Below are 14,543 nucleotides of genomic sequence, written 5' to 3'. Positions count from 1 at the left end.
AAAGCAACCCAGGGTTTTGGAGGCACAGGGTGGAGTGACATGCTCCCCTTGATTCCAAGGAGGCTGAAGTCCTGGCTACAGGGAACTGTCCAGGAGTGTGGATGCAGTGGAACATCTAGGTCAGGGCCAGCCCAGCTAGCACCCAGAGCTCTGTAGACTCTTGCTTTTTCATTAAGGGAATGCCGATGAGAAACTGGACCAGAACAAAGCAAAGCTTAGGGAGCCCAGGTTTTCATTTCTGCAGTATTCTGTAAAACCAGCTTCTGTCAAAGATCTGAAGTTGAAAATACCTCACGTATCTTAGGGAGAGGCGTGGTAGTTGCCCTGATCCTGCTCTCTGGCCATTCCCAGCAGGATCCCATCCACAGTTACAGGACTAGGGCCCGTGATGCGATCATATGTATATGGGTACTTTGTGCACATGTGTGATTTTGTCACTTTCTTTTGTCACTTGCAAAATTAAAAATTCCCTGACTATCTATAAAATGAGTATAATGTGATGCTTGACAGACCAAGCAAAATGCCCTCCCTCAGTCTCAGTCCCTGCCTCCTTCTCTCTCCTATACTGAACGTTCAGGTCACTAGGTTCTAGTGATTGAAGTCATTGTTGAATAACGCTGGGCCATGCTGCAATGTTTGTGGCTGAGAGCTGGACCCTCGTCATTGCCACGTAGGTTGTCACCGAGGCAGGGTAACCCATGGTAACTAAGCTCGGATCGGTTAAGGGGCAGAGTGCCTCCCCTCTTTCCTGCTCCTATAAAAGAGATCCAGGAAAGGGACCCTAGCAGCCTTGAGCTCTCAGCGTGGGTGAAGGTGTGGGAAGAAATGCCCAAGATCCCTGCATTAGAGCGCACCAGCTGCAGAGACAAGGCCAGCATGTCACTGAACTTCAAACTCCAGGCTTACTTCATTCTGATCCTCCTGACTGCTCTAAGGGGAGAGAGCCGCTACCTAGAGGTGAGCCCTTCTTCCTCGATCCTTAACACCTTTCCCGGGAGTATTCAGCCAGGGGACAGCAGGCAGGGCTTTGAAAGTCTCCTCTCTGTTGCATTTTATTTTCCCTGGTTCTTCGAGACTTGCTTTCTCCTTGCTTCTGAGCATCCTAACTGCTTGCCTTTTTCTGGCCGCTGAGGATGCCTGGGTACCCTGATCTGATGGAAAGAGTCTAAGATTCACTCGTAGTCTCCAGACTCTGGGGAGACACGGACTCGCTCTCAGTTCGCTTCTCTGAGCTGCAAGGAGGGTGCCCTACTCCTGGTCCACTGAACTTTTCCGGACCGATCTACTTTCCTTGCCAGGTACAAGAAGCCGCGGACTATGACCCTTTCTTGCTCTTCAGCGCCAAACTGAAGCGGGACCTGTCCGGAGAGCAGGGGGAGCAGCCATATCGCCGAGCTCTGCGTGAGTCGGGGCTGTCCTGCTCCACTGTGTGGGCGCCCCGGGAGGCGGGAGGCTTGGGCTCTGCACCTAGGACGTAGGCTTGCAGGATCTCCTGCCGGGGGCTGGCTGGGACCTCCTGGTTTCGGCATCCCCAAGCCTCCTTCCAAGCCAGAGCGAGGAAACCCAGTGCAGCTTAAGCTAGGAGCCCCGACTTGGGGCACCGCGCTCTGCGGAGCCAGGGAATGGAGCACGCTGAGAGCGGCTTCCTGGGGCAGCTGGGGACCCCTGGCTCCATTCTCTCCCCCTAGGGTGCCTGGACATGCTGAGCCTCCCTGGCCAGTTCACCTTCACCGCCGACCAGCCGCAGCTGCACTGCGCCGTCTTCTTCATCGGGGATCCCGATGAGTTCATCACCATCCACTTCGACCTGGTCTCCATCGACTGCCAGGGTGGGGACCTCCTGAAGGTGAGGGGGTTCCCGCTCCACGAAGCCCCAGTCCGCCTGGCCTTAAGCGTGCCCACCTGGGGGCAACACCGAAGCAATATGTTCCTGAGTTTCAGAAGCTCACTGGGGGGAGGCCCGGGAAGCTGCATTCCTAGGGAGGGTCTCTACAGGTCCAGCGCCCCTGGACACTGGTGGTTTAGTTTTCCTTCTGTGCACTCCCCAACTCCCTGGGACTTCCTAGCACTTGAGCTGGCAGCATGAGATGCTGCAGTGCAATCTGGGGGGAACAAAACATGGCAAAAATAATTAGCAGGAGCTCCCGAGTCTACCACGAGAACCTCTTAGATGGCGAGCTCTCCTCTTGCCTTCTGAGATCTGAAGCCACCTCTGTCTTCCAGGAGCGCAGAGGCTCTTTGGAGCCCGTCTGTCTGATGGGATTGGGGGATAGCAGGGCACACTGGTCGTGGGAGGACGCTGAAGGGAGTTCTGGTTTAAGACAAGTGAGAAGGGAGGAGAATCACCAAGCCTCAGCACCCCCAATTCAGTATCCACAACCACACAGGACAGGGGAGGCAAGCTGGATGGAGTTCTGCTGCCCCCCCCCCCAAAAAAAAAATCACACTTGAGACTTCCAAAGCAGAACCATTTGGGAACCTGTCAAGCTTGCTAGCAATAATTTGCTCCAGGTTGTTGGTAATGTTGCTATGATGGACTCATTAAAATGGAGCCCTGCCGTGATTTTGAGAGTGGGGTCAATTGGCTTTGACCCTTTGTCCCAAAGCTGACTTAGGAAGCGAGGAGGAAGTCTTACATGGCTTACTAGCCAGCACCACCTGACTACAGCATTAAAAACCACCCAACTAACCAACCTATCACACACACACACACAACTTGAGTTGATGATTTTTTTTTATGTGAAGCCACTGGCGAAGAAGACGCTGCTGCACCCCACCCCACCTTGAGCATTACTTTGACCCAATCACCCTGTGTACCCCAGGCTGGCCACAAACTCATGGCGCTTCTTCTCAACCTCTGCAATACTGGGATTACAAACATCCTCCATCATATCCAGAACAAGTTCATTGTTGTTGTTGTTGTTGTTACTTATTCTTTGAGAGGTGGTGTTGTTGCTCACATTTCACTGACTAAAGGCAAAACAGAAGCCGAGAGGTCCAATGAAATCCAAATAGCGCTCCTGCAGAGTTCACCTGAATGTGGAAAAGACAAAATAAAGCAGTCAGTGTTGTCTATAATTTCCTTTTACCGAACTAGTTGATAAAGTATAAAAAGGTATGTTCACTTGGCAGTTTGGAGGCTTATGCAGAAAAAAAGATTAATTGATAATATTACTTGAAACCAATCTGCATGTTCAAAATGCATATGAATGAAGAGCAAGCAGATTGTGAGTAGGGGCTGTGGGTTCCTGGCTTATAACTGAAGGCTCATTGCTAGGTAATTTCCCCCCTCTTTTCAACACATTTTGATTTCACAAGTTGGCAAAAGTCACTGTTTATGTCTATACTATTATTATTATTATTTATCATCATCATCATTATTTGAAGGTATTTGATGGTTGGATCCTCAAGGGGGAGAAGTTCCCAAGTTCTCAGGATCACCCTCTACCCACCACGAAGCGGTACACAGATTTCTGTGAGAGTGGTCTTACCAGAAGGAGCATCACATCTTCCCAGAATGTGGCCATGGTCTTCTTCCGGGTCCATGAACCAGGAAATGGATTCACATTAACCGTCAAGAAAGTCCCCACCCTCTTCCGTAAGTAAGCTCAAGAAAAAGACAGGACTCTCACAGGGTAGGAGGTGGCCATACCTGCTTTGTAAAGGTCAGGTCATAGTATTTCACAGACTTAAACCAAGGAGTGCTGTGAAGTCTTCATTCATTGTCATGAAAATCAAACCACAGTTTTTGATTTTCTTTCCCAGGCTAGGCAATACTCTAATATATGGTACATGCACTTCTATTTTTCCTCCAAAGTCATGTTCTGCCCTCCCAAGGCATTCCAATGGGTTCAATAACTAACTTTAATCTCCCAAACCATCCTCCAGATGCAGGATAAGCTTAAAGGATCAGTTGGTGCCAGAGCTTTGTAAACAAAGGCTGGAAGGGATGTGCTTCTGAGATGAGGCGGGCAGATGTCACATCCTAAGGAGAGAAGTGGACCAGAGTGCCTCTGTGTCTCTGTCCTCTATGTTATCTTCTACCACAAAGCCGCCACCCCAACTCAGCTCATTTCTGATGGAGAAACACACAGATTATGCTGTCAAACTATAGCGCCGAAGCTGAAAGAGTGTGATTTTGAGCAAAATGAGTTCACACATCAGCTTATTTTCTCTTCAGGAGAAAATTCTGGGAGCTAGGGACATAGTTAAGTAGTATACCACTTGTCTGAGGGTGCACAGACCTTGCGTTTAAACTCCAGCATCAGGGAGGGAGAGGAGAGAGAGGGAGGGGGGAGAGAGAGAGAGAGAGAGAGAGAGAGAGAGAGAGGAAAATCTGAGGCTATCTGGGAAGTAGAATGATTGGAGAAGACACATTTCTCCTGGAATCTGCTTGGTGAAAAATCAGAATACATCTTTCAGAAGTGTCAAGGAATTTTACTTCTTTCTGAAATTAAGTGTAATAAAAAATATAAGGGGGTAAGTTAGTCCAAAGGCAATCCCATGCCTCTGTTTCATAGATAGAAGAATAACTTGGTTGTAAGTTCAGACTCGAAATAAAAAAAGAAAAAGAAACACTTCAGAAAACCTTAAGACTACCAAGATTTAAGAATTGGCCATTTAGTCAACAGTAAATGTACTCAATACCCAGCAAATAAGTGTTAGGTATAAAACTGTTGTCTATTTTATTCTCACCTGCTTTTGTCACTATCATGAAATCTTTAAAATAAAATTACTTACGGCTTTATTGTGTATATATATATACCAAGGCTCCAAATTCTAGGGGTGAGGCTTTCTCACAGCATTAGCTTGACCATGCCCCTAGCTCCCTGGCTTCACCTTTGAACCTTGGTCTGCCAGCCTGGACCTAGACCTAACTTAATAGAAGTGCTCCTAGAACTCCTCTCGGGCACGGTAGATAGAGTTCCTACCTTAGGACTGTTGTAAACCAGAGACAAAGCTGAGGAACCCCCCCCCCTTGTATCTAGCACTGCCTGTCACATGCACATGTCACTGAAGAGTTCTATTCCCCAGGCCCTGCCTTTTCCCAGGTTGTCATTGTGATATTTTGTCATTGTGCTATCCACCCTCTCCTGGGCACAAAACCTAACCAGAGAGGCCCATCCTTAGGATGTTGGGATAGAAGAGTGTAGTCTATAAATATGGTCGGCCCCATTCATCACTATCCTGGGCACATGTGGTCAGTGGGCCCCAGGTTGGAGATATCTACTAGACCATGAACTGAAATCTAGAATAAAGAAAGATATTGTGAACTTCTATTTAAAGAACAAAACAGCACTCCAAATAATGTAATTGTAACCTTTTTCCCTCCTAAAGCTTGCAATGTCATCTCCCAGACTTCGAGCGGAAGGTTTACTCTGGTGGTCCCACACCAGCACCAAAACTGCAGCTTCTCCATCATCTACCCTGTGGCAATCAGAATCTCTGATCTCACCTTGGGACATGGGCATGGCCTTCAGGTAAAGTGGCTTGCTTCCTCCTTAGCCATTCGGGAAGGTCACTGTTTTTTTTTTTTTTTTTTTTTTTTTTTTTTATCAGAGCCCAAACACGCCTCATGGCTTTAAGTCTCCCGCGTGCTGCACTGGCTTTATCAAAGTCTATTTCAGTCAGGCTGGAGGCAAACCCTCAGGTGCCCCTTCTGACTACGCCGGTGCTTCTCCTGTGACATAGGAAATGCTTTCATTTGGTGAAGCTGCACTATGTAATTACAGTTGAACGCTCTTGTACTTGCCTCTTTTGCAAAAATCCTCTCCTAGCCGCGCCTCCGGTGAGTCATCGACACAGCTGCTTTTCTGATCATTGGAATTTTCTTTTGATTCGAAGGAAGGCTCTCTCATTGACAGAGCACCGCGCTAGGAAAAAATGCTAACGGTGGCATAAAACATGAAATTGGATTTTGATATTGAAAAAAAAGCAGTCAAGTTTTGAAGAGCATGTTGTATGACATTTTGCCTGAGGGGAAAAAAATTCGCTGTGAAATTCCTACCAACTTGCTTTCATATCAGTTTCTGTATGTGCCTTAAAATGAAAGCTGGCTTGACTGCATCTATTTGCACAGATAGTGACTTCTCTGTGACTCACACTCATTTCCTCTTCCTTGTTTAGAGGCCTAAGTTAAAATAACACATGCGTTTGGTGATAACGGAGGCAGCCAGCATTCTCAAAATACAGATCTTTGTGGAAACTGAATAAGGAAGATGGCTGAGAAAAGTCATTTCCATCCAGCTTCCTCCAACCCTCCAATTCCTATGCCTTCACCTCTTCTTTGTTGTTGTTTTGGACCTTGATGGAGGAGTGGTCCTTTCCTAAGGATGTCTGAGTGCTTTGGGTCCAATCTGATAGACTTTGTATGCCATGCCAGTCTTTGGGTACAGTCTAGAAGGTGGAAGGTGTGGTAACAGATTGGGACATGTGGGCTTTAGGTATTGAAGCTCTAAGAATAATTTTGGTATTCCCCTTAACATTTTAGAGCCTACTGTGTTCTAGGCATCAGTTCCTTTAAAATTTGCTTTTTGTGGCCTGGGTATTGAAAGCTAGATATGGTCGCTTACACTTGCAATCCCAGCACTGAGAGACTGAGATAGAAGAACCTCTTGTACCAGGCTAGCCTGGACTACACAGCATGATCTTCCCTTTACTATTATCACAATGATGATGATGATGATGATGATGATGATGATGATGATGATGATAGTAATAATAATAATAATAAATCCCTCTGTACAAGGGATTATTCTAGATTCTAAAAATAAGCAATGAACAAGGCAGGTCCTGCTCATAGGAATCCTATTTTTTAGTGGTATGACAAGTAAAAATATCACAGATTTCAAATCAGGGTAAGTCTGTACAGAAAATGCAGCACAGTGGTTTGTTTGATAGACAGGAGCAGGAAAGTGGGTAGACAGAGAGAGCTGCCTGAGACAATGTGGCAGGAAAGGAAACTTCTGAGAAGAAGATGCTTTGACCAGAGCGGTCGACCAGAAGGAGCAGCAGTCATGGGAAGAAGAAGGAGCAGAGGAACAGTGCTGCCAGGCAGAAACAGGCCTGGTGGATCCCAGGAACAGGAAAGAGCAAGTAGAGAGGGGGATGTGCAGTGTAGAAGGTGCTGTCCGTCTGAAGAAGGTGTGTGCAGTGGGAAAGCTACGGGTTCCGGCAGGAATGACCTGATGGGTGCTATCTGAAGGTCACTCTGGCTCCCACCTGGTGAATGGGCTGGGGATAGTCTGCCTTTTTCATGGGCCCTTTGATTGTTGTTAGGGAGCCACTCGAGATCATTCCATAAGCACTACAGCTTTCTTGTGTGCTGGGAGGAGAGGCCTCAGGCGTTCATAATGAGCAGTGGGGACTCCACTTCCAGTTCAACAAGCTGGGGTGTGCCTTTGGCACAAGGTCTTGGTCTAGCAGGAGGTGGTAGGAGCTTACCATTTCAGCAAAGACATGCAGGAGCTACCGAGGGGCCCAGAAGCCCAGACAGGGACCTAGGCAGCTCACTTTCTGCCACTGTTTATGAGAAAACCTAAGAGGATTACTGAGAGGAGAGACATCATTGCTCACCAAGTGGAAACTTCCGCCTGTCCACTCATGGGAAAGGCAATTATGTTCGTTCATTCCTAAATAGCTTATTTGACTCTCGTTTCACAAACTAGTGCACAGTGGGCCTAATTAAATCTTTATTTCATCATGTAGTGAAATTATGTTTGAAGTAACTAAGCATACAGCCATTGCACATAGTAGGCCCTTTAAACATAAGTAGCTACTGTTTTCTCCCTTCCTTAGCCAAATGCTTGCCACTATATAATGTTTTAATTTTAGTTCCTATCACATTTCGATGTCCTTCTAAATGTCTGATATGTGTGCACCTGCATGTGTGGGTGTTTAAAGTTCTGAGTTTTAGATTTTAGCTCCCATGTGTCAGGGCTTATCTGGTTAACTTGTAGCAACCAGCCAAATACCACTACGTCTCTTAATGAGTATACATCAATGAATAACAGGGTCTCAGGCAACAGGGATGGTGGGAGACAGTCCGGAATAAAAGCGTGGAGTCGTGATTAAAGCTTCATTAAGAATTTCAGACACATTTGCAAGTGTGGTGGCTCACTCCTCTAATCCCAGCATTCAGGAGGATTGAATGAACTCAAGGCTAACCTGGGCATGTGAAGCAGGGGCCGAGTACAACATTTGGGACTGAGAATGCATACTTTTTGTGTGTTGAGTGAGGCACAGAAATCACTTGGCTGAGAACAGTGGGAGAATTCGAGAAGTAGGAAATGATGGTTTCATAGGCTTACGATGAATTCTCCTTCTGAGCACCATGAAAGGGATTTGTTTTCATTGAAAGGAAAGAGTAAGAGGTAAATTTGACTAACTGGAGCCCCAAATCACAGTTCTATCCTTTTATAAATATACCCATGAGTAATCTACATCCTTACTGGTAGAAGAGACGTGTTCCAGGAACAGAAATATTCCTTTATTAACAAAAGGCAAGGAAGCAAGCTGAGGGAGAACATAGAGTTTAAATATACAAATTATAATATAATTATAAACTGCAGGTGACTGGGCTTCCTTTAATCTAACTACGTGCATTAAGATGTCCAAATGACTTGGCGTGTATCCAGGTACGCCCAGGTTGTGTTCACGCATCTTATTCTGAACATGTGGATTCCAGTTTCATTTTTCCAGTCATTGAATTTAGCCCTTAAAAAAGCACCCATACATTCAAAAATGACTAGTCAACTGATTTAGAAAACTGATTCGTGGGAGTTTGATTTCTGGAGTCCGATGTTTGAGTCGGAAGCACAGGTGTTGAAGGCCGACAGAGTGTATTCACTGATCCCCTCTTGGCTCAGTTTGGCCTCTGCGAGAGGTTTACGTGCACCTTGCTCTGTCCACTGCTCTATCCTCTTAGAAACCCTCGGATGACTGTGGTGGGACCGGCGACTTCGTGGAGCTGTTGGGAGGAAACGGATTGGACCCCTCCAAGATGATGCCTTTAGCAGACCTGTGCTTCCCCTTTCAAGGCCCTGGTGAGACAGTTTTTCTGTTGTATTCACGTAGCCATCAGGGTGATTTCCTTAAATAAAATGCCCCAAACTTTTAATATAGTAAGACAAATTCTATCAAAAAATTGTTTTATATTTCAAGCCAATGTGAGAATTTTACTTGAGTCTACGTATAGTATCAGAACTTACCACTTCAGTTCAGCACCAAAAGAGAGTCCTAGAGAGCAGCTAGGATGTGTATTTAAGGAAAACTATGAAAAAGACAATGTTTCTCCACGTTAGGGAAAATCTCTGCTTTTATTCTTCGGAGAGTAACAATTCAAATGGTAAAAAGGATCTGTGAATGGTAACAGTATAATAATGAAATAATAACTAAATAACTTTGCTACCTGTATATGATACATTCTCATGTATGCATACATGTGTAGGTATATATACATACATCAATGTGTGTATAGTGCTGTGGGATGTTCTGTATGTCCTGTGGGAGCCCTTCTTGGGTTCTTTGTGGCGTTACCCAGCAGGTCCGCATAGAGGATGATTAGGACCATGGGCCTGAGTGCAGGTGTCTGAGATGGTCTGCACTTGGCTGTGGGGGGGATGGTCTGTATGTCAAGTTGTTCTGATTGATCAATAAATAAAACCTGATCGGCTGTGGCTAGGCAGGAAGGATAGGCGGGACTAACAGAGAGGAGAAATAAAAGGACAGGAAGGCAGAAAGACTGGCTGCAGCCGCCGCCATGACCAGCAGCATGTGAAGTCACCGGGAAGCCACCAGCCACGTGGCAAGGTATAGATTTATGGAAATGGATTAATTTAAGATAAAAGAACAGTTAGCAAGAAGTCTGCCACGGCCATACAGTTTGTAAGCAATATAAGTCTCTGTGTTTGCTTGGTTGGGTCTGAGCGGCTGTGGGACTGGCGGGTGACAAAGATTTGTCCTGACTGTGGGCAAGGCAGGAAAACTCTAGCAACAGTATAGGATATGTATACACATATGCATGGGGCTGGATTATTTACAGCAAGTTATTTATAATTTATGTTTATAATAGCTGGATTATTTATAGCAGAACAGAAAGATTTCTAGAGCCCCTCCAAGCCCCTGAGTTTCCCCAACTTCTGCAGCTACACTCGCCTCTCAAAGGCTATTGCTACCCAGAGACAAGTTCTGAAATCTCAAAGTGCCTATCATTAATACAAAGCTACTTTAGGATGAGGCTGCCAAATGGGGCCAGCCCTGACATGCCTGGCACCAATGAGGATGCTCAAGCTAAGGGGTGTGAGGATGGGGTACAAACTACTGACCACGTAACCAAACTAATAAACTGTATGTGGTGGGGGAAGTTCCCATAGTGCAGTTCTGTAAAGGTCGCCCTCACACCTGTACTTTAGGTTACAGGAATCGTTGGTAGGATGGAAAGAGACAAATTAAAACTGGAGGCACTCCAAATGGCACAGACCATTCCCTTCAGGCTCCCTCCTCCTGCACCCCCACAGACCCTCCTCCAACTAGGTAATGAGGTCGCAAAGCAGACCGCTGTTCTGATCTGTTGTACCCTGATGTTAAAATAAGGTCACATCACCAGTATTTTCTCTCCCTGAGCCCTCGGTAAGCAAAACAGCTCTGAAAGAGAAGTCGTGTACATAGGCAGGCAGAAAGGCCTTACCTGATATGTCCTGCCCCCTCCTCAGATTGACGAGTGTGGAAATGGCTCCATGAGACAGGTAGGACTGGACTTAGGCAAGTTATCTCACTGAGGCAAAGATTGCTTCCTAAACATGTCTAAACTTACTTTGCTGAAGCTGAGAAGATTCTTTTTTTTTTTTTTAAGGCAGGTTCTCAGTAAGTAGCCCAGGCTGGCCTTGAACTCTTGATCTTCTCTCTCAGCCTCTGGAGGGCTAGGATCACAGGTGCACAGGACCATACCCAGAGGAATCTTTTGTACTGACTGGCCTTTACTCTGACGTAAGCTGTCATGGATTGTGGCCATGCTGACGGTCTTCTGTGGTCACCTTCTGAGGCACTGCGTGGTTCCTGGGCTGGTGTGAGAAATGGCCTTTAGAGACATGTATTTGAGCGGAGTAAAAAGATGGGAATGGATCGAAGAATGCTTGTGACTTCAGATAACTGAAGCCATCTTATTTCTGTTTCAATTATAGAACTTAGCTTAGTTTTGTAAAAGGGTGCGAGGAAGGACCCCCAAAAAACCAAACCTGCTTTGTCTAAATTATGGGCATAGTTAAACCAACATTAAGTAATTTAAAGCTTGAATTGTATCATTCTCTGGTTTATTTTAGATAGTTTAATCCCAGCACTCAGGAGGCAGAGGCAGGCGGATCTCTGTGAGTTCAAGGCCAGCCTGGTCTACAGAATGAAATCCAGGAGAGGCTCCAAAACTACACAGAGAAACCCTGTCTCAAAATACCAAAAAAAAAAAAAAAATCTTATTCATTTATTTGTGTGGACTAGGGACCATATCCGGTCTCCCACATATGCCAGATGCTTTACCACTGAGCTACGTATCTGGCACATGTAGCTTTCTTCTTCCTCTCCTCCTCCTTCTTCCATCCTCCCTGTTTCCACGTACTCTAAGTTTAGTCCAAAACTATAGACCCATTAGAGACCCTGTCCCTGACATTGAATTTTGTTAGAATTATGTTAAAACAAATAGTATGCACATTAACTAAAGGAACCGGGATGTATTGTGTAGATTAAAGTTCAGAGCGACACCAGAAAGAAAAACCACCTTCTGAATTATCTACAGGAAGATAAACATGGCCTCCAGGCAGCAGCTAGTCTGGGTTCTTTCATAGCTGTATTTTAAAGAAGTCAGGGTTGGAACTTATCTTGCTTTCAAACAGCCTTTCACCTTACTGACATTATCATGTTGCTTTGCTTCCTTGGCACCCAGGGATGTGTCTGTGGTGGCATGCCTCAGAATTGAGAAATAACCTGTAGATACCAAGTATGAGGGGGAGAGACTGAGAAAATTAAAATAGCAGAAAGAATGATTATAGGGCAGATAACACATGTGTCAGGAATCAAACTGTGGCTGCAGAAATGAATGGAAAGTCATTTTTCATGAAAATAATGTGACTCTCATTGTGAGCTGCTTGGGCACACCGGCCAGGAGAAGCGGCAGATAGGTGTCAGGTGCCTGTTCAGACAATGGAAATACTGGATGTGAGCCAAATGAGAATGTTCGAAGCTATTCCATACCAGGACAGTTTGAAGGGTGCTGGTAAACAACAGAAAATTGGTTCTCAACCCGAGGGTCTTGACCCTTTTGGTGGTCAAATACATATTAGATATCTTGCATATAAATATCTAATAAGATATTTATATTACGATTCATAACAGTAGCAAAATTACAGTTATGATGTATCAATGACATAATTGTATGGTTGGGGTCACCATAACATGAAGAACTGTATTAAAGGATTGTGGCGAACCACCGCAATAGAATAAAAACTTGTCTACTCAGTGTGGTACCCACTCTGTGCAAAGGAGTTGCTGAGAATTGAACTCAGGACCTCTAGAAGAGCAGCCAGGGCTCTTAACCGCTGAGCCATCTCTCCAGCTCCCAATTATATAGTTTTAATATTATATTATATAATATATATATATATATATTCATGGCCCTATCCCAACCTTCACTGTTTAACTTAGGGAGCGGAGAGCACTGGTTTTACTCTGTGTTCTATGACCTGTTGGAAAACATTTATTATCCCCGCCCCCAATCAATTACAGCCCAGATGAAAATCAGCTGTGACAACACCGTGGTGCGCATGGTCTCCAGCGGAAAACAGATCAACCGCGTGACATTTGAGTACCGCCAGCTGGAACCGTCCGAGCTTGAAACCTCGGACGGAAATAGCATCCCGGAATTCTGTTTGTCTCGTCTTTGAAGAACCGGCTCAGGGATCAACTCGCTGCCGGTTGAGTGACAGTTATTGTAGCTGATCTGGACCGGGCAGCGAGTGAAAAGCTTTCCATGGCGGTCAGTATTCCAGGCCTCACACACGTGCACACACGACTTTCAGTTTGGCTTCCTTTTGTTGTATCAAAGAACAGAAGACAGACACCAGGTTGGAGTTGGAAATGCTTGGTGGTTTGGGTGGGCTGCGTACATGAACCGGCGAAGCAAGGCAAAGCCAGGGAGGGGAACAGTTGTGTGGCGAGGACAGATGCCACGAAGAGAGGAGAATGGCGGCACTCACAGTTTTATGACTGAATAGAAACGTGTCTGGGGTATACCAAAGGAATTGTATCTGTTATTTGTACATCATACTTCTGTTTACAAATTGTAGCTATTAGTTATTAATTGGTCATACTTTTTTTTTTTTTTTAACCAACACTTTGTAGCATGGGAACAAAAAAGAAAAAAAAAACCTTTCTGTTCACAAATCCAAATGTGAATAAAATATACGCAGAATGTTGGCATCTTGACGGTCTGATGTATTGGGTTCCCTGGGCGGTCCCTGCCTTCATCACTCAAAGAAAATAATGTTCCCATGTGGTGCAGATCCAAGCCATGAACTAAACTGGTTTGGATTCCTTGGAGCTGACAGAACTCTGGAGTGGGTTACGCAGAGCCGAGGGAGAATTGCAGTAGGCACTGGCCAGGAAGTGGGGAGTGCACTGTGCTTTCCACAGGCCACTGAGGCAGCTCAGAGTACATGTTTTCATGGACACAGAGGACATTGCCAGCAGGGATAGTTAAGGACCTTACACTCCTCTTGGAGACACCATTTGTAGAAACCTGAGTCCTTTGCTTTAGAGTCTGTCTACGTTTGAGAAAGGGGCTGGTGAGATCACTCTGTGAGCAAAGTAATTTATTTGCCACCAAGTCTGATCAATGAGTTTGATCCCTGGGACCCACAGGGTGGAACCAGCTCCCCAAAGTTGCACTCTAATCTACATACAAATACACACACACACAGAGAGAGAGAGAGAGAGAGAGAGAGAGAGAGAGAGAGAGAGAGAGAGAATAGGTAAATGTATATTTTAAACTTTTGTGAAAGAAACTGAGAGAGGTTATCGGCAACATCTTTATTGTTATTTTTATTTGAGACAGGGTCTCACTCTGTAGCCCTGGCTGGCCTACAGCCCACTGTATAGACCAGGCTGGCCTCAAACTCAGAGATCTACTTTCCTTTGCCTCCTGAGTACTGGGTTTAAAAGTGTGTGCCACCACGCCCTGGCATATTGAGAACATAAAGGACAAGCCACGTCAGGCCTCTCCTGGTTCCCATGTGTCTCTCCTCACATCTGACCCGTTGGTAGGCTCTGCCTTTTCCTAGACCCAATCCCGACCTTCCACAAGAACTTGAAGAACATATCTCACCATCTATCTTGACTGCTTCCCCGTCACCCCATTTCCATCTCCTTAATCTTCCCAAGTCTTGCTCCCCCACCCCCACCTTGCCCAGGCTTAACCTTAGCCTTGTGAATGCTAGTTCAGTGGTCAAGGCTCCACTGCTTACAGTTAATTCTAAAATCTCTCCTGCCATTATGCCTTA

The 14,543-nt window shown here is 45.6% G+C and overlaps 1 protein-coding gene across 1 annotated transcript; it reads left to right on the top strand.

The window, feature by feature from the left end:
- The first annotated feature begins 759 nt into the window (after positions 1-759).
- On the top strand, positions 760-13,456 carry Crhbp (corticotropin releasing hormone binding protein). The gene is made up of 7 exons (XM_016004199.3): positions 760-957; positions 1,299-1,401; positions 1,689-1,846; positions 3,388-3,598; positions 5,338-5,480; positions 8,927-9,044; positions 12,772-13,456. Exons 1-7 carry the CDS (start codon positions 826-828, stop codon positions 12,927-12,929), a joined length of 1,023 nt encoding a protein of 340 aa, XP_015859685.2. The 5' UTR covers positions 760-825; the 3' UTR covers positions 12,930-13,456.
- The last annotated feature ends 1,087 nt before the right edge of the window (positions 13,457-14,543 follow it).

Source organism: Peromyscus maniculatus, chromosome 15 (assembly GCF_049852395.1).
Source record: "Peromyscus maniculatus bairdii isolate BWxNUB_F1_BW_parent chromosome 15, HU_Pman_BW_mat_3.1, whole genome shotgun sequence".
NCBI lineage: Eukaryota > Metazoa > Chordata > Mammalia > Rodentia > Cricetidae > Peromyscus > Peromyscus maniculatus.
Note: the sequence above shows the minus strand (reverse complement) of the source record. Positions and strands in the feature narration are given on the sequence as shown.

Bases quoted from the DNA above. Each gene is read 5' to 3' on its own strand.
- Crhbp (XM_016004199.3), top strand. From the start codon at position 826: ATGCCCAAGATCCCTGCATTAGAGCGCACCAGCTGCAGAGACAAGGCC. The intron at 3,599-5,337 runs GTAAGTAAGCTC...TCCCTCCTAAAG, and splicing joins GAAAGTCCCCACCCTCTTCC to CTTGCAATGTCATCTCCCAG. The intron at 5,481-8,926 runs GTAAAGTGGCTT...CTATCCTCTTAG, and splicing joins GACATGGGCATGGCCTTCAG to AAACCCTCGGATGACTGTGG.